Below are 26,655 nucleotides of genomic sequence, written 5' to 3' on the forward strand. Positions count from 1 at the left end.
GAGAGAGGATAATTCTATGTTCATAAGATATTTTATTTCTTGATTTTTGTATTAGTTCATTGAAGTTCATAGATCCCGGCTCAAAATTTCCCACGCAAGATCTCTGCTTTTTTCCCCCCATAAAGATGGACCCAAATCTTGAGGCCATTGTTTCTCCTTAGAAATCATAAGCATAATCTGTTCGCATTTTTATTCTGAACCTTGAACTCCACTCCACTTCCTTCATCTCTTGTTTAGCTGGAAAGAGACCAAAATCCATGGCAACTTTGGGTGAAGGACTTTCACCTCACCGGAGCGAGGCAGAGGAAATATCGCCGTCCGTGCCTCCTTCCCTTCCCTCTGGGGGTTCGGTGTCACAGAAACACTGCCTGTGGTTCAAGTCTCGTGGAATCCGTGATGCTCATTATCTCAGCCCGCTTTCCCCTCGTCACTGCTTTCATTTTCAGAGTGACTCATGTGAATAGCTGATCCTGCTTTGCATAAGCGTGTTGATTTATATGAATGCTATTTTGATCTCAAATTGATTGAATACTGAAAAGAAAGACGAGAGAGAAAAAAAAAAGAGCCCTATATTATGAAGGTCTCTCGTGAAAGACAAAGGCACTGGTTCATCCATTCCCAGTTAGGGGTGGGGAGTTTTCTCTTGCCTCGTTTTTAGGAGAGACTGTTTCTGAAGAAATGCAGCAAAACGGTAATGTTGAGACTCAAAGCATCATAAAAATACTGTGGGTTAGATCCCATTTGGAAGTAGGACCCCAGCCAGTGGGAGTTCAGGAAGCCATGAGGATTAGTCCTGTCTGCCAGCACCAGGATCACAAAGCCCTCCTGGTTCCTGTGACCCTAAATCTACATCAAAAAGGAGAGCAAAATAAATGAGCAGAAGCCTGGGCCAGAACCCTGCTAAGCACTTGCTAGGAGCCATCCTTACTTCCTGTCAGACCTGCACTTCGGCTCTCTCTTATTGGTGCCCAGTAATCAATGGACAGCTTGCTGACTTTTTATTTTATTACACCTACTCTGTTTTCCCCATCCGTGGTGACCCCCGCTAAAGTTCTGTATGCCCTTAGATCAGCAGCCAAAACCCTGTTCTTAGCAAAGAAGTTGGTATCAATATATGCTCCTTATTTTGCCTATATTCTTTAAAAGTTTTTTCACTCCTTGTGTAAAATAAAAAATGCCCCTCCCCACACCCATAGAAAGGTATTTGCAGTAAAAGGGGTTGGTCTGCAGCAGACTGAGCAATCAGGGACTTTCTTATCAGTCCTGACCTCTGACCTCCTCACTAACTTCCCCTCTCAGACTGACCTGGGCCCATTCAGAAGGGATTGTAAAAGCAGCTACAGTGGTTTTTATTGTATTTTTTAAAATATATTTTTATTGATTTCAGAGAAGAAGGGAGAGGGAGAAAGAGATAGAAGCATCAATGATGAGAGAGAATCATTGGTCGGCTGCTTCCTGCACCTTCCCCCACCCCCCACCCCCCCGCCACTGGGGGTGGAGCCCACAACCCCAGCATGGGTCTGAGAATCAAACTGTGACCTCCTGGTTCATAGGTCGAAGCTCAACCACTGAGCCATGCCAGCGGGGGAGGTTATAGTGGTGTTTTGACCTGGACTTGGGTTTCCAGGAGGCCTGGCTCTCCCATTGCTTGGTTTCCTTCTCTGTACTTCCCTGTGCCTTTCAAAACCAGCCTCCATCCTCTAATACAACCTGGGCACATCTCTCCATCCTTGCAAATGAAGAGATTTTAATCCAGAATCACAGATATCTGTCTATGGACCAGTTATTTAACTTTCTTGACTCCACGTAATTCACTTCACTTATGGTGTCTTTTTTCCCATCTATCTATCTATCTATCTATCTATCTATCTATCTATCATCTATCTATCTACCTACCTTCCTACCTATCCACCCACCCACCCCCCTCCTCATCCAACCATCCATCCATCCACCCACCCACCAATCCATCCAAAACTTGCCCTGAGCTTTTAAAGACACATCTGGAAAACTGGTTTGATTTTACAGTCCACACTTTCTAGGTATGCTGTGTCAAAAAAAACCCCACAAATACAATCATGCAGAACTTTCAAAATCTGAGACATTTAGAAAAAAAACTCTAGGAGAGTACTTGGCATTGAGAATTTGACATACAGAATCAAACACACAATATATTGGAAAGAGCGATAAAAGTTTCTCGGAGAGAATTCTAGTTTCAGCTCTTGTAACTTCTGTCACTTTGAACAAGAGAGCCTCAATTTCCTCACCTGTAAAATGGGCTAATGATACATTATCCACCACCCTACAAGGTTCTGTTGGGAGGGCTAAGTCAGCTAGCGTATGTCACAGTGCTTTGTAAATTGTAGCGTGTATAAAATGTAGGCAGTTATCATGCAAATGATGAGAGACTGTATCAGAACTCTGCAAAGAGCAAGTTCCGCTATGGAAGTAGGTTAGTCATCTCTTTGAAATACGGGGCTTGTGGCCATCCCAGCAGCAAGGGGCTGCAGAATTGCATGTGACAGCCATCCAAGAGCATTTCCGCATCAGGAGTTTCACTTTTACAAAGGAATCCGCTCCTAAAAAAATGTAGGGAGACACTCATGGGAGTTGGCCTAACTACTAAAAATCTCTCCAGTGTTTATTCTCTTGAAGATATCATTGATGCCAAAGCAAAGCAAACAAAAACAAAACTAAATTCTCAATGCCAAGTACTCTCCTAGAGTTTTTTTTCTAAATGTCTCAGATTTTGAAAGTTCTGCATGATTGTATTTGTGGGGTTTTTTTTGACACAGCATACCTAGAAAGTGTGGACTGTAAAATCAAACCAGTTTTCCAGATGTGTCTTTAAAAGCTCAGGGCAAGTTTTGGATGGATTGGTGGGTGGGTGGATGGATGGATGGTTGGATGAGGAGGAGGGTGGGTGGGTGGATAGGTAGGAAGGTAGGTAGGTAGATAGATAGATAGATAGATAGATAGATAGATAGATAGATGGGAAAAAAGACACCAAATGAGAAAAAAAAATTCCTGAAGTTAGACGGCACAAGATGAAAGCTTACTAAGGAATACTGGTACTTCTAAACACGCAGACAGTCTTCTCGTATTGTCATTTAGATCTATCATTCTGATTGATCACTGTGTAGTTGGCTGTTATTGGGCCTAATTTAACCCTATACACTCACACATCCATCTACTCTGTCTATTGTACCTGACACCCTACAAATTACTTACTCATGCAAATGATGACCCAAGGCAACCTTTTAGGATATTCGTGCTTAATTATACAAATAGTTCTTGATAAATAAGATTATATATCCTTCCATATGTTGATTCCCTCCTTGATGAAAGGAAAATCTAATTTTCATGCAGATTTGGTGGGGACAGTGTTTAAGAATTGCTGAGTTTTAAGGAGTCTGCAGAGCTGTCCAGTTTGCAGAAGCTGACAAAAACCCTGCCACCTCCCGCCCAGAGACCAGCAGTTTTCCAGCGAGCTCAAGTCAGCCACTGCAGTCTGAAGTCAGGGCTCCCCAACAAGCCCCTCTGCGTTCTTGGGGGCAAAGGCCAAATAAAGAGGAAGGACCAATCTTCTTTGTGGTCACAGAGTTGCCAGATCCAAGTATATCCCATTCTGTCGTGTTCGGTCACTTTGGGTGCCAACTGTGCCTTGTCAGCCTGAGGTGATCTTGCTTTTGACTGGTCTCAATGACTTCTCTTTGAAGGTCTGGGCAGTGAATGCAGCAGGGAAAGCCCCCAGTAGCTGGACTCGGTGTAAAACTGGACCTGCCCCCCCAGAAGGTCTCAGGGCCCCCAGGTTCCACGCTGTGTCTTCTACCCAAGCTGTGGTCAACATCAGTGCCCCTGGGCAGCCCAATGGCATTGTCAGCCTCTACAGGCTCTTCTCCAACAGCTCGGATGGGGCAGAGCTGGTGGTGAGTAATGGAGTCCCCTCCCTCCCTCCCTCCCCCTTCCTCCCTTCCTCCCTTCCTCCCTTCTTCCCTCTCTCCCTCTCTCCCTCCTTCCCTTCCTTCCTCCCTCCCTCCCTCCCTCCCTCCCTCCCTTCCTTCCTTCCTTCCTTCCTTCCTTCCTTCCTAACTTCCTTCCTTTCTTTGTTTTTATTGATTTCAGAGAGGAAGGGAGAGAGAGAGAAACATCAATGATGAGAGAGAATCATTGATGGGCTGTCTCTTGCGTGCCCCTCACTGGGGATCAAGCCTGAAACCTGGGCATGTGCCCTGACCGGGAATCGAACCGAGACCTCCTAGTTCATAGGTCAACACTCAACCACGCCAGCCGAGCTATTTATTTTTTAAAAAATAAATCATGGTGCCCTTGCTTTTTCTTCTCCTTGCTCCTTCTTTTTTACTGTCTGTTCTCAGTGGCGCTGTGGTGATCCCTATGGGAAGAAATAGCAGTGAGCATTAGGACACACACAGGAAATACGGCAATGCCCAGGGAGGGACTTGCTAAAGGTTGTATTCAAGATTCCAGGGATATTAAAATCACATCAGTTTAGTTAGAAACGCCTGTCAAGCGCTTCACGTAGTAGTGGCCTATGTGAGGGGCAGACAGGTGGCCATTGGGGGTGGTGTCAGTGTTGCTATGAAAAGGAAAAAAAGCAATAAAACTAGAGCAACGAACATGCTTAGAATCCTCATTTTGCTGTTCCAAGATCTCTGACAGCACCCAGGAAACTCAGTCTTTGGGTTAGCGACTTCGAGAAAGTTCTAACACCTTGGAAGGGACTGCAGAGCAGCTCTGTCCACAAAGCTCTAGGGCCATGGTTTGCTTATGGACACCTTTGGGGCACATCGGGGAGACGCGCCCCACAAGCCACTGGCTAGCAGGGCCACCCCAATCAAGACGGCCAGCTCCTGCCCGAGCTGCTCTGGCTCAGTGGACAGAGCGTCGGCCACAGACTGCAGGGGCGCACATTCCATTCCGGTCACGGGCAGGTACCTCGGTTGCAGGCCCAATCCCATGGGGCGAGTATGGGAGGCAGCCAATCAATGTGTCTCTCTCACATCCCTGTCTCTCTCTCTCTCTCCCTCCCTCCGTCTCTCCCCCTCCCTTCAACTCTCTCTAAAAAATCAAAGGAAACATATCCTCAGGTGAGGATTAACAACAACAAAAGAAGGCCAGCTCCGTTATTCAGGTGGAGAGGCTGAGCCCTTGGGAGGAAGTCTCTTTTCTCAGTGATGCCTACCTTTCTCACGAACAAGGACAGATTATAGCATTTTGTTCGCACAGACCTCAGAGAGAAATTGTGCAGATCCCAGGATCACATCCTAAACTACTTAGACCAATTTAGGGAACAATTCGGGAAGAGTGGAGAAGTCCCCGGAGGCCAGAGTGGCAGATACTGAAACCCAGTTTCACCAGATAACTCTCAGATACAGGGAAGTCTCCTATTGCATGTTAAAGGGAAATTAGCATATTTTCTACAGGGCTTCATAGTCAATAAATATAGATGATGTAAATACAATCAACCCTTGATTATCTATACTTATAAAATGATAATATTAATGAAGTAAGATAATTTATATTTGGAGTGCATTGTATGCAATTTTTTGCAATAACAGACAGCTCTTCTTAATTATATGTTGTGTATGTCAGTGTGAAAACTAGTTTCCAGTTTCTGACGGCTTCTGTTCCAAAGAGGACTTAATGAAACCACAATGAAGTAAAAAAAAAAAAAAAAATTGCTCCAAATAAGCCAAAAAGTTTATAATGTAACAAGCATAATGGAGAAAAAGACTATGATATTTCATATACCCACCACCCTCAGAGAAAAAGATGGACTATCAAACTCTTAAATATGCATGTAATTTATAAAATATGCAATACGTAAAATATACAAATATATCAAGTATATATAGTTCAAGCTCCTAAATACCCAACTCAGTCATGGATTTGAGGGGCCATTCGACCCAAAAATTACATGCAAATACCAATGGCAGAACATGGGCTTGGTGAGTGTTAACTAGGAGTATCATTCAAATACAGAATTTGTTGCTTTTTTTAAAGGCATCATTCCAAGGGCTGCAGAATTTGATCAATATTTGGTGCGTTTTAATGTAATAGACAATGTATGCCTTGTGTTTTCTATCCCGTTACCTCTAACTTCGATCTCTTAAATCATTATTTTTGGCCTGTTTCAGTCATGCTTCTCTAATGGGTGGTAATTCCTTGGGGGCAAGTACTAGCCACATCCACAGAGCACCTCCCAGACTACCTGGCGTGGGGCTCTAGTCCTAGCAGGTGGGGTGTGGGACGCAGCTCTGTCACTGAGGTCTGGGCCCAGCCTCATCAGCCTCTCTGTCCGCAGCTGTCGGAAGGCCCGGCCGCCCAGCAGACCCTCCGCGGCCTGCAGCCCTTCACCACCTACTCCGTCGGCGTGGAGGCCTGCACCTGCTTCAACTGCTGCAGCAGGGGGCCCACGGCGGAGCTGAGAACACGCCCTGCGCCGCCCGCCGGGGTGGCCTCCCCCCACATCCAGGCGCTGGCCTCCAGGACAGCCTCCTTCCTGTGGAGTCCCCCCCTCTTCCCCAATGGCATCATCCAAAGGTAACGGCCAGTCAGAAGGACGGATCAGCCAGAATAAGGCCTGCTTGCAGACTTCCTGAGAGCAGATGCCTCTAGCACATGGGCCAGACTTGCTGATTTCAGTGGTCCTGCCCCCTGCAAAGCGTTTCAGTCATAAATCAACTAAGGATAGAAAGCAGAGCCACAAACGTGTCTTTCAATAAGAGAGATGCTGCCTGGCCCGTGTTCGCACTCACTGGAGGAATTTGCTCCTCCTCCCTCGTGGTTCTCGAATGATCCATTCCGTAGCCTCTGCTGGGACATTCAGACCTGCGGTGAACTCAGAATCGCCTCGATCTTATTTAAAACATTGAAATGAACCGTCGTTTGAAAGAACGAAGGAGTCATTTCACTCAAAGCGATCGGGAGGAAAGGAGATCTTTCTCATTTCTCACAGAGGGGAACCGTGTTCTCAGTCTCCTCTGAGAGGAGAGAAAGCTCTCACCTCTGCCCACAGGGTGAGCAGCCGCTGGGCGGACGGCAGGGTGTGTCCCTGTGTGACTTCCCTCGTCATCCCTGCTGCTCACCCAACAGCCCAATAAAGTGGGTCTGTCCCCTGCCGGCCGGCGTGGCTCCGTGGTTGAGTGTGAGCCTGTGAACCAGGAGGTCCCAGTTCTAGTCCCGGTCAAGGGCACAGGCCCGGGTTGCTGGCTCGATCCCCAGTAGAGGGCGAGCAGGAGGCAGCCCATGAGTAATTCTCTCTCATCATCGATGTTTCTGTCCCTCTCTCCCTCTCCCTCTCTCTCTGAAATCAATTAAAACACACACACAATGAAATAAAGTGGGTCTGAGCGTTTCCCCATGAATGGCAGCTTTAAAGAGCTTGTAGTTCAATGAAAACAAAATAGAACCTGTTTTACAAGAGCTAAACTGATGCCCTGTCCCGTTTTCTCCTGACCTGTCCCTTCTCCTCCCAGCTACGAGCTCCAGCTGCACAGGGCCTGCCCTGCACCCACAGACGCCCCCTGCACCCACAGCCAGACGGAGACGCAGTACCGGGGCCCGGGGCCCAGCGCCAGCCTGGGGGGGCTCCAGCCTTACACCACCTACAGGCTGCGCGTCGTGGCCCACAACCCGGCGGGCAGCGCGGCCTCGGAGTGGACCCGCTTCACCACCCAGAGCGAGCGTGAGTAGCAGCGGCCGCCCCGCCAGCAGAGCCGATCAGGAAGGGAGGAAGGGCAGGGAAAGCCCGTTTTATGGAAGGGTTTGGGTGCAGGTCCCATTGCATGGACGGCCACTGGGACGGCAGTGCAGGTGACTGTTAGAAAGCATGCCTCACCCCCTAGCCGGGTGGCTCAGTGGCTAGAGCACCAGCCCGTGGACTGAACGGTTCCTGGTTCGATTCCGATCGAGGGCATGTACCTGGGTGGCAGGCTTGATTCTTGGCCCTGGTCAGGGCACGTGTCTCTCTCACATCGATGTCTCTCATAGTCTCTCCTCCTCCTCCCTTCCACTCTCTCTAAAAATAAAAGGGGAAAGATCCTCGGGTGAGGATTAACAACAACAACAACAAAAAGCATGCCTCTTGCACTTAATAACATGGAGATTTTAAGGGTGAACTTAGATTTTTCCTGTAGCAATGAATGAGGTGAAACCCAACTTAGAGGAAGTCGATGAATGGGAAGGAAGAAAATGGGCAGGTATTTGAGGTGATTTTTTTAATAAGTTTGTCCCTCCTCCTCTTTTCAAATCACGTGGCACAGTCTGTGGCATGTCCACAGAGCACGGAGCCAGGGCACCGTGAGGACCAGCAGAGGCCGGCGGGGTCCAGGAGGGCAGGGCGCTCGGTAACCGAGGCCGCCTCACGTTGCTGAGAAATAGCTGCTTCTCAGGTCTCATAAGGCATGCGCGTCCGTGGTTTAAAAATGGCAAACGCAACGTGTATCAAGAATCAGCTGCCCTGCTGCTGCTGTTTCAGCATCCTCTGTCCCTTTCCTACGAATCTTCTCATCAAAAAAGCACAGTTATTCCATATTTTTGTTATAGTTTCTAACATTCACAACAGATGGATTTAATTTGCACAGAAATGGGTATCCTTTTTCCCCCCACCACTCAATTCTTTCTTTTCTTAAAAGCCAATTTAGTTTAGCCCTAACCGGTTTGGCTCAGGTGGATAGAGCATCAGCCTGCGGACTGAAGGGTCCCAGGTTCGATTCCAGTCAAGGGCATGTACCTTGGTTGCAGGCACCATCCCCAGTAGGGGGTGTGCAGGAGGCAGCTGATGGTTGTTTCTCTCTCATCGATGTTTCTAACTCTCTATCCCTCTCCCTTCCTCTCTGTAAAAAAATCAATAAAAAAATATATATTTTTTAAAAAGCCAATTTATAGGTGGATTTTAACATGGTTACAAATGCACGGACTATTTTGGAGAAAACGCGATCTCATGAAATAAATCCCTTCTGACTTGAAGGTGATAAGTCACTCCATTTGTTTAAACAAATGACTCATTTGAAAGATGAGCCTCCGTTAGGGTTCTTCTTCCTTTGTCACAGCGAGGAGCCAGCATACAGAAGGAGAAACGGGCCTGGAGCCGCTCACCACGCCGCTTCCTGTCTGACGGAACACTCAGGAGCGCGGGCCTGATCACACACTAATGTGCTCCGCTCCTGAGTGACCAGCCGGGGCCTGAATTGTTACACTCGCGCTGCTATTTGCAAGGCTCTTTAACACTCAGAAAACAAAGAGTTCAAGAAAAAGCTTTAAAAGTGAATGGGTGCCAACTGGACATAATTCACCATCTAAGCAGTTTGGTGGGGATGTATATATATTTGTGTGTGTGTGTGTGTGTGTGTGTGTGTGTGTACTTCATCCAGTCCTGGGGGCTTTGTAGCAGTAAATATTGATTTGCTATGAAAACGGCCATCTACTGTAGTTAATAGTGTTAAGGATCCTTAGCCTGTTGAAAGAGGGGGAAAGTAACACAATCGGGGAGCAGAACCACTGTATGTTAATGGTTCTCTTTCATAAAACACTGCTCCCCATTGATTTTGGGGGAAGCAGGTGCGGCATTGCTGAGAAAGCATTGCACACAGGTTCCCGCTGGTGGTCTTTTCTCCTCCAGGGCCAGTCTTATTAAACACCGAGGATCAGAGAAAGGATTCTGCCAACGCTACAAGCAATTTATTGCTCAGATATAATTTTTTAAAGGTACACACCCTCGGAGGCCATCCTTTCGCTCACACACAGATTTCTCTCCCACAGCCCCTCAGTACCAAGCCCCGTTCTCGGTGACCAGCAACGTGACCGTGGTGTGTGTCAGCTGGGCCAGCTCCTTCCTCCCGCACGGCCCGCTGAAGGAGTTCGTGCTCACCGACGGGGGCCAGCGCGTGTACCGTGGCCTGGACACCACCCTCTACATACCGAGGACAGGGGACCGCAGTGAGTGTCCGGCTTCTATACCTCCGTGTGGAAGGCGCTCGGGTCCCTAGTGTCAGGAGATGGTCACTGAACCGTGGCCAGCAGGGCCTCAACAGCCACTTCAACTCTGGTCCCTTCATGAAAACTCACACCTGTAAGTTTTAAAGGAACAGGTGCAGACCATATGCAGAACAAGATACACTCTGTGTACCATCCTTTCTCCTCTGGTAATTCTTCTTTAATTTTTATTGATTTCAGAGAGGGAGGGAGAGTGATAGATAGAAACATCCATGATGAGAGAGGAACATTGATCGGCTGCCTCCTGCACTCCCCCTACCGGGGATCAACCCCACAACCTGACCATGTGCCCTGAGCAGGAATTGAACAGTGACCTCCTTGTTCGTAGATCGACGGTCAATCACTGAGCCACATAGGCCAGACCGTGATAATTCTTTTACTTTGCTATATAAGCTCTAAACTTCCCTAGTTCTGTTACATATATATACACACATATAATTTTATTGATTTTCTACAGAGAGGAAGAGAGAGGGATAGAGAGTTAGAAACATCGATGAGAGAGAAACATCGATCAGCTGCCTCCTGCACATCCCCTACTGGGGATGTGCCCGCAACCAAGGTACATGCCCTTGACCGGAATCGAACCTGGGACCCTTGAGTCCACAGGCAGATGCTCTATCCACTGAGCCAAACCGGTTTTGGCTATACACACATATATATATAGCACTGTGTGTATATATATATACACACACACACACACACACACACACGTATATACTAGAGGCCTGATGCACAAAATCGTGCAAGGAGCTTGGCCCTCACAGCCGCTGCGGCTTGCCTCAGCCCTCGCAGCCCCGGCTTCATCCATAAGGTCGTTCAGAAGGTCGTTCGGCTGTCCGGTCTAATTAGCATATTACCCTTTTATATATATATATATTAGAAGGGTATATATATATATATATATATACACACACACACACACATACACACACATATATATATATATGCTATTAGTGCACTAATTGCAGCTCCATAATGGTAAAATTAGGAATAGTTGTGTATTGGGTGAAACCTCACCATTGCCCGGGAGTTGTGTTTGCAGAGGGTTCCTGCTGTGGTGCATGTTCTTCTAAAAGCGTGCCCGCCGCTGTGCGTGTGGATGACCGAGTCACTTACCTGCTGTCCAGCCTTCCTTTTCCAGGTCACGTGCACCACGGAGGAAGGAAGCGTCAAGACGCCCCTGATCCAGTACGACCCCTCCGCTGGCCTCGGTAAGCGCCTGCCTCGCGTCACGTCCAGGATACCACCTGCTCCTTTTTCTAGAGAAACATGCAGGTGCTTGTGTTTACACACGTGCGCTGATATGTTAGCATAGACCAGGGGTCCTCAAACTTTTTAAACAGTTCACTGTCCCTCAGACCATTGGAGGGCCGGACTATAGTTTAAAAAAAACTATGAACAAATTCCTATGCACACTGCTAAGTCGGCTGCTAAGCAGGACAGGCAGCGGCGGCAAAAACACCCGGCGGGCCGGATAAATGCCCTGGGCGGGCCGCATGTGGCCCGTGGGCTGTAGTTTGAGGACCCCTGGCATAGCCTTTGGGAAGGAATTGTGGGAAGGGTCGTAGGAAATCTTCAAAAGCCCTCATGGAACTGAGGTGAGGCAAGGAGTTAGGACCGACTCCTCAGTGCCAAATCGCTGACATGTGGGTCCGGAGAGAGATGGCCCAGCTGCCCCCCCACACAGACTCTGCCGGGAAGAGCTGCGCACGCCCTTGTTTCCCGAGACGTGGTTTGTGGAGGAAGCCGCAGGGAGGAGAGGAGAGGAAGAGAAAGGCTCCGGGGCCTACTCGTGTGGGTCACAGCGGCCGTGTTCCAGATTCCGAGCCTGAACGGTGGTTGGCGGAAATGTCTGTCTTGTATCCTCCGTGAAAGGTGGCGATCAGCCATCAGTACCAACTAATGCAGCCGAAGAGATAGAATTGCAACTTTTTGGAACATCTTTTTATTTGTTTTTATTTTAAAAATATATTTTTATTGATGTCAGAGAGAGGAAGGGAGAGATAGAAACATCAGTGATGGGAGAGAATCATTGATCAGCTGCTTCCTGCACGCCCCACACGGGGGATCGAGCCCGCAACCCGGGCATGTGCCCTTGACCGGAATTGAACCCAGGACCCTTCAGTCCCCAGGCCAACACTCTATCCACTGAGCCACACCATCTAAGGCTGGAACATCTTTTAAATTGAGTTCTACCTACAATCTTTGAATGTAACTTCTATGAAACTTTACAGTTCAAAGGGCACGTTAGAGGTGCCCACCCTTTCCATTAGAAGGGAATGGACGGGTATCCTCTTTGACAGCCCGGTCAGTACTGCCAGGTCGGATGTGCAGCACACGCAGCTGGCTTTTCTCTTAATAAGCATGTCCTGTTATTCTGAAACTCAGGTGACCATTCAGGTTGTTTCCAAGGATGGTTTAGTATGTAAAGTAATAAAATTAGTTCCCTTTCCCAGACGTTTCATGTCTGGGTGCCCCGTAAAACTGAGAGCGCCTACCACAGTTCCCACATGGTTGGTCTCCTTTCACGGGGCAGCAGCCGTGCCTGGTGGAATTCAGCAGCCGGGGTCTACAGTGCACAGAGGGGAGGCCTGAGGGAGCCCGAACTCACCCCGGTGCTCCTCAGGCTCGTGCCTAAGATGAGAACTTGAACGTGGTTTTTCCGTTGGCCCCGTACTTTTTTTTTTTTTTAGCAATGGGTCTCAAATTTAATTGAGCGTAAGAGTCACCTCACTGTGCTTGTCTGTTACATAGTTTCCCGGGCCCCTGGCACAGACTCGGAAGCGGAGGGCCCAGGTACCTGCTTTTTTTTTTTTTTTTTTTTAAATATATATATATTTTAATTGATTTCAGAGAGGAAGAGAGAGAAAGAGAGAGAGAAACATCAATGATGAGAGAGAACCATGGATTGGCTGCCTCCTGCATGCCCCACACTGGGGATGGAGCCCACAACCCGGGCATGTGCCCTGACCAGGAAGTGAACCGTGACCTCCTGGTTCAGAGGTCAACACTCAACCACTGAGCCACACCAGCTGGGCGAGGCACCCGCTCCTGTACAGAAGCCCCTCCCAGTGGACCAGGTCCCCAAAGGGAGCACAGCCCACGGATGGGTCGAGTCCCTCAAAGTGAAAGGGACTTTGAAAAGAAAGGTTCCCCCTCACGAGAAAAGGAACTCCGAGGACTGTGCAAAGTCACAGGAAACTCCACGATGTATCGTCCAGCCCCCGTGAGCAGTCAGCTCTCATTTCCATGATGCAGCGTGTTCCCTGCTGCCGTCCTCTTGCCTGGAGGCAGCCTCCCAGCAGGAAGGACAGGCCGGGCTCACCTCCCTCCTGCCGCTCCGAGGGCTCTTTCCTTCCGGGCGTCCTCAGGCAGCGGTCCACTGGGCCCGTCAGATCGACTTCTGGAGCTGCGGCCCGGCCCTGCGCCACGCAGACCGGCAACCCGGCTCTCGAGGGCACAGCCGAGGTGGCGCTTTTATTGTAACCAAACAACACACATCGGTCCCTAATTAGGGGACTTCTGACCTGCGCTGTGACCCCAACTCTTCATCTTAGAGGTGCGGGAGCAGAGCCCCTGAGGCACCACGGAGCTGTCAGAAGTCGACTCCAGGTCACTAGGTCACCTCCCTTCAAACTCCCTCCCCATTTACTGCCCAGCACGGGGCGGGAGATGGCAGACCTGCCGCCGGAATGACCTGTCCCCCCTCCCCCTCCTCCCCCGGGTCCTGCAGGCCTGGTGCTGACCACGCCCGGCGGGAAGAAGGGGTCGGGGAGCAGAGGCACCGAGTTCTACGGCGAGCTGTGGTTCATCGTGCTCATGGCCGTCCTGGGCCTCATCCTGCTGGCCATCTTCCTGTCCCTGGTTCTGCAGAGGAAGATCCACAAAGAGCCGTTCATCCGAGAGAGGCCGCCGCTCGTTCCCGTGCAGAAGAGGGCGTCCCCGCTGAGTGTCTGTCCCCCGGGGGAGACCCACATGGTTTGTCTGAAGGCCGCCCCGCTCCCCGCACCAGACCCGAAGGCTCGCCTTTTTAGGGGGACATGTTCCCGGGGCCTCGTAACTGGGACTGGGTGGTGGTTGTGTCTGACTGAACGTGAGGGCTGGGAGCCTAACTCTAGAGCATTCTTTTTGTTGTTGTTTAATCCTCACCTGAGGATATTTTTTCCATTGATTTTTAGAGAGAGTGGAGGAGAGAGACAGAGAAACATTGATGTGAGAGAGAGACATTGATTGGTTGCCTCCCACACAGGGATCGAGCCTGCAACCGAGGTACACGCCCCTGGTCCGAATCGAACCCGGGACCCTTCAGTCCGTGGGCCGGTGCTCTGTCCACTGAGCCACACCGGCTGGGGCGAGTTTCAACACTTTAAAAGGTGGAAATGAGTGAACGGCAGCCTTGTCCGCCTCCCGGGCCTCCTTTCCCCGGGACACGGCAGCGAGCGCGGGGAGCCCCTGACGAGGCCGCGGTGCCCAAGGAGCAGGCGTGTCGGGGACAGGGAAGGGCAGGGTGCCTGGAGGCCGGTGCTGTGTGGCTGGCGCGGGATGCAGCCGTGTGCGGATGTGTGTGTACATGCGCGTCTCAGGATGGGGTTGGAGTGAGCGTGCCGCGCTGTCACTGGAGAGGCACTTGAATGCGCTCTGAAGTGCCGCCAGCGCTGACCCCGCCTCCCCGTCTGTCCCCAGTTTGACTCCGTGGCTGATGTGTCGGACGCGTCCAGCAATGTCACCCTCAAGAGCTATACCATGCACTTCGAGGTAGCGCCCTCCGTGTGCTGTGGGGGTGCATGGCCTCTGGGGGGCGTGTCCACATGAGGGGTAGCTCAGAGCCCGCCCGTGTTTAAGAGCAGCTGGACTTTGCTCACAGCGCATGCTCGGGCCTCATCAGGTTCTAGGTCTTAGACCACCTTTTTTTTTTTTTTTTTAATCCTCACCCGAAGGTATTTTTTCATTGATTTTTTGGGAGAGTGTAAAACGGAGGGGAAGACAGAAACACTGATGTGAGAGAAACACATCCATTGGTTGCCCCCTGCAGGAGCCCCAACCAAGGCCCGGGCCGGGGAGGAGCCTGCACCTGAGGGACGTGCCCTTGACCGGAATCCAACCCGGGACCCTCAGAAGTCCGCAGGCTGAGGCTCTCTCCACGGAGCCACACCGGCCGGGGCCCAGATGCACGCTTTCTCAAGGGCAGGCCCAACGTGCCCCCTGCGCGGGGCGGGGGAGGGCACCGCTCATCGGGCTGCTCGGGGCGTCCCGTTGGTCACGCGGCCACTTCCTCCGCAGGGCTTGGCCGACACCAAGATCCCGCGGTCCGGGGCCCGCGTGAGCCTCAGGAGCAACCACAGCATCTCTGTCCTTCGGATCCCGAGCCAGAGCCAGCTCAGCCAGGCCTCCCAGGCCTCCCTGCACCGCAGCGTCAGCCAGCTGCTGGGCCTGCACGACAAGCAAGTCCTGGTGGACGACGCGCTGTGGGAGACCATCATGGGCCACGACAGCGGCCTGGTGAGTGCGTTTCTCCCCGCGGCCTGCGCTCAGCACCCCAGCGGGATGTCCGTCACGAGGTAGTGGGCCTCCTGCACCTGCTGAAGGCTGCCTCCCCCCGCACAGAGCACCCCTCCACCCCTTCACCCACCAGCTTACTTGGTGTCGCTGTGACTGTTTGACGAGCAGGGTAGAAAGGTCGTTTTGTCGTGTTAGCACACAGTAGGGCTCAAAAAATAAACTCATGAGCAAATGAAGAGACGTACATGGTAGAAGGGACTGGAAACGTAATTGGCCCCAAACTGAAGCACAAAGCACAAGCTCTGATGTTTGCCATGAGCCCCAGTGACTGGAATGAGTAAGTCCCTGGTTTGTACCGACTGCCCAGGTGTCTGCTGGCGGGACGGTCTTGGTGGACAGCAGGTAATAAACAGAGCCAGCTCAGGGCTTCGCTTGCACTCCCCTCCACGGCGGAATTACCCACCGGCATCTCTTCCAGCCTCCTGCTCTCCCTTCCCTTCTCTCCAAGTTCTAACGTTTCCTTCACCCCTTCTTAACTAAGGGAGACTCTTAAAGCAAGTTCCCAGACTCCAGGTTCTAATCACAGTGACACAATAAAACACACAGTGGGCTTGTTGGGCATGATGATGTAGGATAGGCATTTTAAAATGTGTATTTTTTTATTTCAGAGAGGAAGGGAGAGAGAAACATCAATGACAAAAACCATTGATCGGCTGCCTCCTGCACGCCCCTACTGGGGATCGAGCCCACAACCCTGGCATGTGTCCTGAGAATCAAACCGTGACCTCCTGGTTCATAGGTCGATGCTCAGCCACTGAGCCACGTCAGCTGCGCATGTGATGGGCTTTTTAAATCAAGGGTTTCCTTGATGTTAACAGGACACAGTGCCACGGTCCCGTCTCAGATCTAAAGTTTCTAAGTGGCAGGAGTCACTGTACCAGTTGAGACACTGAGCTGTTAACGGATCATGTCGGATGGACATGCACGATGACGTTCATGTGGCTCAGGTGCTGGGTGTCCTCGCCCAAAGGCACAGAGTCATTTTTTCATGCACTGGGACCTAAAAAACATCACGTGACTGCAGAGCCGTTTGTGCCTGCTGTCCACAGTGCTGGGAGCAGGCAGCAGGCAGCAGGCTGTGACTGCTCTGAAGACGCCAGTAGGTGGCGCATTAACTTTCCTTGTGATTGATGTTCCTGAACCTACTCAGACACAAAGGCAGTGAGGGGAGCACGGGGCCATAGAGCTTGCGTGCCAGCTCCCCGCTTGCATTCTGAACTACATCTTCTTACGTATGTTCATATATAAAGGCTGCGTTAAGTACTCCATTTGTAACACTTTCTTACCTGCCCACCCACTTTTATACATTGTCTCCGCGTGGCAGACCAGAACACTTAAGGCTTAGGAAGAGGAAGGTCTGCACAATGCGAGCCTCCATGACGCACACGGTGGCTTAGTGTGTAGCTCACCTGTGCGTGTGACGTGACGCTTCCCGTGAGTTTAAGGCCCGGAGGCTCCAACCACACCTCAGTGTGGGGAGCAGGGGGTTAACCCCTGAGGGCGGCCGCACTGCGACAGCAAGCCTAACACGATGGCTTCCTTCCCAGTACCTGGACGAGGAGGACCTGATGGACGCCATCAAGGGCTTCAGCTCCGTGACGAAGGAGCACACCACCTTCACCGACACCCAGCTGTAGGCCGGCACCTGCAAACCGTGAGTGAGACTGGGATGCGGGCCGCACGCCCCCTTCCCGCGCCTTCTCCCTGACATCTCAGATGCAGAACCGCTGCTGTCATTCCGTCATCCTTGAACACAGTGAGGACAGGTCCCCCAGCAGAGGTCTAGGAGAGGTTGTTTGTTGTCTGGTCTGAAACAAGGGGCACCATGCACATGAAACTCCTTTTGAGGAAGCTGAGAACCACACTTTCCACTGGCTCTGTCTGACGGGGACCACAGGTCAAACAGTCACAGTTGTTACCAGTGAAGAGAAGTCCGTAGTCTCAGAGCAAAGCGACCCAGAGAGCATGTTCCTGCCGTCTCCCTCCACCTCCCTGCGGGTCCGACCCTGTGAGGACAGCTATTCTAATGGTCACAGCCGCAGGCCCGGCGGGGTCATCCAGAGGTTGCACACTCGGGGAGGGTGTGTACTCCGTTACACTGTTCAGGGACCTTCCCCGACCTGGCCCAGCATCACAGTTAGGGACGTGTCTGTTCCCAGCGGCCTTTCCCTCTTGGAAAAGGCTGGGTTAAGTACTCAGTTTCTTACATTTTCTCTCTCTCCCACCCAACTTTGATGGGACAGACAGTTACAACCTTAGTAACATCGAACTTGTGCTGCGCCTGCCATTTTCCCTCACTGGCCCCGTAAGTGACTTTCACACGTAGTGAGTCCTCCCTCTCGCCGCCCTTTTTTGTTATGGGAAACGCATGCAGGTACACTTAACAGCTAGCTGTTCCTAAAACAACTGAAAACACATAGTCTTCATCATTTTTATTTGACTTGATAAATAAATACAGGAGAACGGTTGTGAAACCACTGGCGATATGGTAAACTTTAAAGCATTTATTCAGTTTTACTCACTTCTTTCCTGGAATGGGAATATATACATTTTTCACCAGTAAATGCTTAATGCTTCACAATTACCCTATTTGCAGATACTTGAAAGTCATTCCAATCACATGGAAAAAAAAATACAAAAAATTAACAATTTAAAACATATTCCAAGTAACGTTTTTGCAGCAGCCCAAACCTCTGACTGAACATTCAGAGCTGAAGTCTCCTACGCAAGCGGCCGACCTTGCCCACGCGCGTCTATAGCCACCAACCTCACAGACCAACTCGGGTCGCCCAATCTGAAAACCAGACTTGTTAGTGACGTCTCTGGGTTTGTAAAGAAAATCATGGCGACTTAAATTCTAAATATTCCAGCGCACATGGAAGAAATGGGGTGGTTCCATTTTGGACGCGTGGCAGTTAACTGATTGTTTGGATTGTTAACATGGTGGCTCCTGCACGAGGCAGACTCACACTGGGTAGCGTTCCCTTCTGGGCACTCATAGCTTTGTCCTTATTAGTCCATCTGTTCGAACACAGACACCTGCTCCCACTTTAAAGAAAGTCTAAGTGGACTTTGGGCATTTACTATTGGTGATGCATGCTTAAGATTTAAGACCCCAACAATGAGACTCAGAAGATGACCTACACTTATAAGTACCCTCAGCGACTCCCTGCCACCAGGGCAGCCTGGTGGTTCAACATCAATAGTGTTTTGAATGACACGGTATTTCTCCACAAACATAGCACCTCATTAAATAGCAGGTAAACACTGTGCAATCACAATTAGGGTGAGAGACTAAGTTCCACGGAGAAGTGTGAGTTAAGATAACCAGCGAGGCAGGCCTCAGGCATACTCTACGTGAGGAATGTGGTCGGTGGGTGCCCATGTTCTCAGGGTGCTCACCTGTACGGTGCCCTCTGGTTAAGGTGGGGTAGTTACGACACGTGTTTCTGAGCTCCCTGGACTAGCTTTACAGATCATCAATTGAACGTACTTGCCAACCTAAAAATAATCTTCAAAAAGGTCAAAAGAGCTCTAGTTTTTTCTGGTTACTCCGTCTCATTGTGTTAAAAAGATACTGAGTTTTGGTGTAGAAGGTAGTGTATTGGACCCAGGAGTTGGACTTTATCTAAAGCAGAGATGGGGAACGCCCGGCCCACAGGCTGCACAAGGCCCGAGGAGTCACCGGGTCTGGCCCTGCCGCGGCATTGGTGGTGAGGGCGTTCAGTGTTCGCCCACATGCAGCAGGCTCACGTTCAAGTTGATAACCCGCGTGGCCTGCGCATGCTGTCGAACACCCACAGGGCCCTTGGCAGGAAAAGGCCCCCCACCCCTGCTCTAAGCGAACAAACCCACCTGCAGGGGCGCTCACAGGCTGTACTCCTGCCCCGAGGAGTCGCTCTTCTTGTGCCGAGGGGACGGCGTGGTCTTGGTGGGAGAGGGGGACGCAGTACCGGGCGAGTCGGTGCCTCCATCGGAGGTGCTGGGCGAGGAGGCCAGGTGGGGCCCTTTCTTCCTGCCCAGGAACCCTCCTCCGTCGAAGCCGCCTTTCCTGCGGAGCTCCCCCTTGTCACCGTCGTCCTCGGGCGCCCTCCTCTTGGGTTCCGGGACGGCTTCGGCTGCTCTGTGCGCTTCCGACCCCCCATCCGACTCTCTCGCACTTCGCGTTTCGGCTCCAGGAGCCTGGCCCTCGGGCCCAGCACTGTCCCCCGCCGCCCGCTTCACCTCCGCCTGGATGGGCCCCGTGGTGGCGTCCTCAGGCACGGCGCGCTCCAGGCTTCTGTTCAGGTTGAGGGTCTGGAAGTCGCGGTAGCTGTGGAAGCTCTCGGTCCTCCGCGCCCGGGCGAGCAGAGGGCTCTCTCGGTACGGCCGCACGGAGCCGTACGTCGCTGCCTCGTGGATGGTCTCGTGGTGCTGCAGCTGGAGGCTGGAACGGTTTAGAAATCGCAGGTCAGGGCTCTGAGATGCTCCAGGGGCACATCTCAGGAATGAAACCACAGCACATACACATTAACTATGCAAAGATGCTGCGTTCTCATTTCTGTCTGTAAAAGTACATTTAAGTGCTTTATATATAAAATTACGTGTGTATAAACTACCCATGCAAATATCCCAGATGTAGTCAGTGAGGCAGGATCCTGTTTCCAGTGACTGTGGCATAAAATATTTACTGGTTCCAGGTGTACACCAGAGTGATCAGACATTCATGTAATGCCCCCATCTCACATGGTGAGGTTATTACAGTATTGACTACACAGTGGAACCTCGTTTCTCGAACATCTCCCATCTTGAACAATTTGCTTCTCCCCCCCCCCCCCGACTTATTATTTGCCTGGTTTCAATTACTTAGTACATTATTTTATAAGAACCTTTTCATTAGACTGTAGTATCAGCCTGCCTCTCTCAGGTGATAGAGGAGAGAACACACAAATACACATTTTAGCAGTTTACCTCGGCTAAAATCTCAGAATATTGAGCTGTGGATATTTGTGCTTTTATTGCTGCTTATTAAATTTGTTAAATTTTCATGACCTTTTTCTTTTAAAGTGCTTGTTTATAGATTAAACAGTACATTAGACATGTACTATATAAAAGAAAGGTTAAAACGGAATCATTGGGGGGTCTGGAATGGATTATTTCCATTTACATTATTTCTAATAGGAAGAAATGATTCGCTTTCCAACAGCCTCCCGGCACAAATCCATCTCGAGAAACGAGGCTCCCCTGCCTTCCCTATGCTGTACGTCACAGCCTCAGGACTGTTTTTGTAGCTCAAGCTCCATTGGTGGATAGCTGAAAAAGCTGGGGAAAAGGCTTTAAAACCACCAATATAATTCAGTATCAAGCCTTAAGTTTAGATTTGGATTTTTTTGAAAAAATAACTAAAAAGATATACTATGCCATTGTCTTAAAAGTACATAATGCATGCAAATTCCGAATCGTTACATTGTACACCAGTAACTGTTGTAGTGCTGTATGTCAGTTACGCCTCAGGAGAATAAATTACATGATGTCTGAAGATCAGACAAGACAATGCGATCACTGTGTCCCTCAGGAACAGAAATGCCACCTACTATCCCAGGTCACAGACGATGCCTTTTCTGATTTCCTTGGAACGATTCTCAATCACAAAATAAGGTAAAGGATAAAAATGTTCTCCTATGAAAGAACCAGATGCATGCAGTGCAGACATTTGGTGAGAACAGTTGTTTGTGAACTGAAAGCAGCCGGAAACCAGGCTCGTGTGGACACGTTTCCCCGAAGCCGCGCCGCCCACCTGGAGCCGGCCTCGCGCAGCCGGCTGTGCTGCACCACGGACGCGGCCGGGCTGATGCTGGGCGTGGCGCAGCGGGACGCGCTCAGGTCGCACTGGTCCAGCAGCTTCAGCAGCTCCTCCTCCGTGGGGCCGCCTGCGTCTGCGGAAGCACACACGCGTTACCCGGCTGTGCCTGCGCTCGCCCTGGACCCCCGTCTCCGCGAAACCTACCCTTGTCCTCGCTCTTGCTGACCATGTCCATGGCGGTGGTCAGGTCCCACATCTGAATGCTGCCGTTCGTGTGGCCGGTGAACAGGTAGCGCCGCGGCCGGGAGCCCATCCTGCTGGAGCCCTCGCACTCCCGCACGGTGAAGGCGGAGATGGTCGTGCAGTCCACGGCTTGGATCTCACATATCCTGTAAGGGACCGGACAGACGGCACTGCACACAAAGTAACTCCAACATCTGAATTACAGGTCAGCGCTGAATGCCCCACATGCATCAACAGATGTAAAGGGGTCATGGCAAGTAACAGGAATCAAAGTTACACTTTGTTTCTTTGAGTCTAATGAAAAGGTTCTTATAAAGTAATGTATTGAGTAATTGAAACCAGGCAAATAATAAGTTAATCTTGAAAGAGCCTTGTTAAGAAATGAGCAGTTCTTTCAAAGGAAGTTAGAGACATTCACTAGAAGAGATATTGAGAAGTCACTTAAAATTTGTGTGTAAATTATAAAAATCTGAGACCAGAAGAAATGGACAGCTGTGTGGAGAGGCCTGGCGAGCATCCTCCATCAGGATCACACTCTGCCCTCTCAGAGCCTGAGTGACTGTAAGCAAAAGGCTTCCCATTAGCCGCATGAGGGGCTGCTGTTCTATGTCTGCTGACTTTTATAAATCTAGCTTTTCCTCTGGAATCGTCAAGTTAACAGGTATAAACTAACTGTAGTTGGTACAACTCATTGCTGCTGTGTGAGCTAAAGAGAGGGAGGAGGTTAGCACTGAACAAGATGAAAGACTACACTGCAGTCTTAATAAACGTTTGGCAGCTTCTTCCAACCTGCACAGAACACAGTGATTTATAACATTCCTCAAGGTAATAATTTCGTCTTTACCTTACAGGCTCCTAATACATTTTCTTTAAAAAAAAAAAAAGTTTAGTACATAAAACTTTCCAGAATCAATTCATGCAATGAACTTAGATAAAAATAATTATCATCTCAAAGAGTTTATTAAAATAGTAATTAGAAATATGCTGAAGGATAAGAAATTATTAAAAACAGTAACATTAATATGAGGATCCACAACTTCCTTAATAAGTACTGATAGGAATTCTGACATGCAAAAACTTTTTGAGAAATGTTATACTCAATGTGTCTGAGGCGGTAACATTCTTAAAACAGTCAAATGGACAAGCAGAGGGAACTAACTTCCACTCGGCATCTGTACTAGTCAGGGCTACACCAGATAGGCCATCCTACAAGGTAGGAACCTTCTTTTATAGAGAAACCACGTAACTGAGGGTGAGTGTCGGCAGCTGGTGAGAGGAAGAGCCAGAACTAGCCTTCAGGTCAGCTGCCCACCACCCCCCTCCTGTGTTTGCTCTGCTCTGTCACTAGTCCTTCCTGTCCAGCATGAGGAAATCTTAAATGTTCCCTAGAGACCCAGCACTCAGTATCTATCCTGTCCTGATTCCAGTGAAAGCGAGACAAGGCAGTGAGCAGACTCCTCTCGGCAGTGTCTCTGCCCACACTCCGATCCACGGTGCATCGCTGTGTGTGGTCTACGGCGCAGGACCCGGCCCAGCAAGCCTCACCTCTTCCCCGTGGAGGAGAGCCTGACGAACAGCTTGTTGGTGATGGGGACCACTTTCTGGATGAACACCTGCTGATCATCTCGCTCTCCAAAGGGCCCTTGATCAGACGATGCCAAAAGAAGTTCAAGTTTAAATGGTTTCATTTAATGATAATACTGGGGGGGGAAAGGATTTTTCATGCCTGTCAATGTGGCCTTGCATTCCACGTCAAACAGACAAAATGCAATGGTGCGAGGACTTGAACTTGCATGAAAAAATTTAAGAAATACATATTTCACATTTGTTTGTTTTGCAGTGAGGCTGTTAAAGCTGACGGCAGGAATAAGCTCGGGAGTGTCCATGCTCAGTGCCCGTGGGAAACCTGGGAACGCATAAGCCCCACCTTTGCTCACTCCCTTTGAGAATGTGCTCAGTTCCTTTTATGCACTGACTGTACTTTTTTTGGAAAGCCAACATGCAAAGTCTTAAGAATAAAGTGCAACCTCATTAAATAGGATTTAATGAATCGGAAGCCTGTTGCACCCTGCCAAGTTTTCTTATCTAATTAAAGGAAAGATTCAATCATTTTCACTTGGTTACACTTGGCAAGGCAAATCATTGACCCATCCATTTTGAAAAGATTCTTAACATAAAGAAAAGTGTTTTCATAAAAAACTTAAATGTAACATTTTAATTCTTACCCCGTCATATTCAATAGCTTAAATAATTATTCACAAAAGTATATGATGTGCACCTTATGTGAATCATACCTAATGAGATGAACAGTTACTTCTTTATTAAAGAAATAAAATGTTCCCAATTCGCATAACCATCATGGCTTTTAATTATAAACAAAAATGGTTAGCATTTGGAGATATGTACTAAATTTGTTTTAAATGAATTTCATAATTAAAATGAAAAGCTTTAAAAACTCACTTCCAGGTTTCTACTATTGTTCACACTCTGCCCCGCCCACACAGGACATGAAATCCCACACAAGCTCACCGATGTCGTTCCCAGAGGAGTAGCTGCCGGGACTCTCCGTCTCCTCCAGAGACAGGATCTTGAACGAGGCCAGAGGAGTGGACCCGGGCTGAGTAGAGATCATGCCTCTGAACCGTGTCACCGTCCATGTCCGCACGTGATTGTTATCTGCACAGACTAGGAGGGAAGCGAACACCCAGGAGCTATTACATAGGGATCTGTAAGAGCACCACAAAACGCTTTCATAAACACACTAACTTTTTCACTGTGATCACCATTAAATAGATCATAGCACATCTTTTGGAGTGGCAAATGGCATCTTTATCTTAAAATTATACTTAATTTGTACCTAACCAGCAAAAATGAGAGAGCTGAATATGGTTTACCTTTCTGCACGTGTAAGGTATATAAGTAAGTCTATGGAACCTATGGAGTAGAAAAGGTTAAAGAAAAGTATTTTAAGAGAAAAGATAGTAAACAAGTTGCCTAGCTTATTTTTTTAAACCAGGAACTTTCTCCTTCTGTTACTCAAATATTAACCTAGACCAGGAGCGACTGAACATGTATCGTCACAAAGGACATTTGTCAAAAGCTATTTGGAACCAGCGATTTTTTGCCCACTGACAGTTACGTGAGGAAAATTAAAGTTAAGATTCCCTATAAAGCTGAGAGTTTTTTTAAAATACATACTCTTATTTGATATAAAAATTATACTCTAACTTCATCTACTTTGTCATATAAGTATTAAGTGGGCAAATATTGAGATAATCCTAACAAGTAGCCTCCCCCCCCCCCCGCCTTTGGTCTGAACACGTAATTTAAAAATACAAGCCAAAAAGTATCATAAATGTAAACTTTGTGGCATACCTTAATAAAAACGTATACTAATTGGACATGATTCCAGAAACTTCTTGTTACCAATAAGCTATGAACTCACCAGTAAGTACTAGGAAACATCTGACATTAACTGTAGATATACAACATTTCTTACTGGTAAAATGCCATAGTTGCACATTTTAAAACAAAACTTTAGAAAGAAATTTAATTTTGGCTAATTGCAATAGGAATAAAAAAATGTACAAATGTTACTTAGGTAACAAAATTCTCAGAATACCAACTTTTTGTTAAAAAAAAAAAGATGTGTAGTTCTAGGCTGTTTGTTTAGATTCAAGGGAAATAATATCCTGATTTCAATGTTAACCCAAGGATTCAGAAAAATTTAAGTATTTTTAAAATTATGGAAAATCTTGTTATTTGGTTCAAATGAGCAACTATGGCAATTTTAATTAAAAACTTCATACTATTAAGACATGAAAACAAACACTATGGGAAAAAGTCATTCCATTTATATCCACGTATTTTTACACTTATACTGATGTCCACCAGGTGGCAGAGTAACAACTGAGCACTACATACATATACTCCAGATTTGTGGCGAAGCTGGACATTTTTCTTGACAAATTTACTTACATTTCAAACGGACGTGAAATAGTGGGTATTAAAATGTAAGTTTTACTATGTAGTGTGGCACATGCTACAATATCATCTCCATCAAAATGACAGCAATTACTACTGAGGTTTCTAAGCTCTGCCATGTAAAACCCAGCTGAACAGGATTTCCCACAGGAGCCAACGGCCTGACCCCCGCCTCCCTCTTGGAGAGGGTGACAGTTCTGCTGCAAAAGCAGAGTTCTGCGCACACGAGGTGCCGGCTCCAGGAGGAGACCTGTGGGCTTGGTTTCGGATCTGGCTCCGGCCCTGCCGACTTCTCACTGGGTGCAGTGATGCAAGTACTTCAACTGGCATTAAAAAGTTTTAAAGAAATACGTATTTTAAAAAAATGATCTCTTGTACTGAAGGCAAAAATATGCCTAGGAACGTACAAAAGGCTGCTTTGATGGTCTTCCGGTTGTGAAACCTAGGAAATCCCACAGGCACGCGTTCCGAGGGCAGGCCTCCTCTCCAGCACGGACCCGCCCCTTACCCGACACGAGGTGCTTCTCGGACAGCATGATCTTGGTCACGGGGCTGCGGTGCACGGTGAAGGTCTGGAAGAGCTGCGGGCCCGACCCCACCGTCTCGGGGTGCTGCACGATCACCCGCACTGCCCCGGAGCTGGTACCGTAGGCGATCTCAATCCAGTTCCCACTGACACCTGGGCACAGGTGAGGGGGACATTAGGCCACAAACCATGAAGAAAGCTGCCCTCACAAAGCTCCCCTGTGAGGTGGGGGGCAGAGCTGACCCAGCGCCCCACCAGCCCGGCTCGGAACCGGGGATTCTCTGCGCCTCACCCCAGAGGTAACTGCCCACCCCCCCCACACACCGCACTGTGTCGGGTTCTCATAGCAGCTGTCACACCCTGATCATCTACTCCCTCTACCCTCCTCTACTCCCAGACGGACAGAAGCCTAATCGTCTTTTTGTCTAGGTGACCCTGTAGAGTGCCCGAGACACCACAGGTCTTCTTTAAACATTCACTGAGCAACACATCGGATGCAAGCGCGAACATCACCATCACCGTATTTCCAACGCCATCGTCCGTGTTC

General features: G+C 49.1%; 2 protein-coding genes across 5 annotated transcripts in view; one reads left to right on the forward strand and one right to left on the reverse strand.

The window, feature by feature from the left end:
• The window catches only part of USH2A (usherin), a 407,070-nt gene that overhangs the window by 374,344 nt on the left and 6,071 nt on the right, over positions 1 to 26,655 (forward strand). The window contains exons 64-71 of the mRNA XM_054712927.1: positions 3,717 to 3,926; positions 6,323 to 6,561; positions 7,497 to 7,705; positions 9,781 to 9,957; positions 11,142 to 11,225; positions 13,748 to 13,992; positions 15,295 to 15,513; positions 17,121 to 17,227. Of these exons, the coding sequence (XP_054568902.1) occupies positions 3,717 to 3,926; positions 6,323 to 6,561; positions 7,497 to 7,705; positions 9,781 to 9,957; positions 11,142 to 11,225; positions 13,748 to 13,992; positions 15,295 to 15,513; positions 17,121 to 17,210 (1,473 nt within the window). The 3' untranslated portion in view covers positions 17,211 to 17,227. The remainder of the gene's footprint in view (positions 1 to 3,716; positions 3,927 to 6,322; positions 6,562 to 7,496; positions 7,706 to 9,780; positions 9,958 to 11,141; positions 11,226 to 13,747; positions 13,993 to 15,294; positions 15,514 to 17,120; positions 17,228 to 26,655) is intronic.
• The window catches only part of KCTD3 (potassium channel tetramerization domain containing 3), a 48,018-nt gene continuing 25,688 nt past the window's right edge, over positions 4,326 to 26,655 (reverse strand). For 2 of the 4 annotated variants that reach the window (XM_054712931.1, XM_054712928.1), the window contains exons 13-18: positions 26,091 to 26,261; positions 24,128 to 24,283; positions 23,144 to 23,240; positions 21,560 to 21,744; positions 21,350 to 21,488; positions 17,991 to 19,999 (exon numbers count right to left, since the gene is read on the reverse strand). In XM_054712931.1, the coding sequence (XP_054568906.1) occupies positions 19,441 to 19,999; positions 21,350 to 21,488; positions 21,560 to 21,744; positions 23,144 to 23,240; positions 24,128 to 24,283; positions 26,091 to 26,261 (1,307 nt within the window). In that variant the 3' untranslated portion in view covers positions 17,991 to 19,440. Of the gene's footprint in view, positions 4,391 to 11,191; positions 11,274 to 17,990; positions 20,000 to 21,349; positions 21,489 to 21,559; positions 21,745 to 23,143; positions 23,241 to 24,127; positions 24,284 to 26,090; positions 26,262 to 26,655 lie in introns of those variants that run through there. The other 2 variants (XM_054712929.1, XM_054712930.1) reach the window with 2 other exon arrangements.

Source organism: Eptesicus fuscus, chromosome 24 (assembly GCF_027574615.1).
Source record: "Eptesicus fuscus isolate TK198812 chromosome 24, DD_ASM_mEF_20220401, whole genome shotgun sequence".
Taxonomy (NCBI): Eukaryota; Metazoa; Chordata; class Mammalia; order Chiroptera; family Vespertilionidae; genus Eptesicus; species Eptesicus fuscus.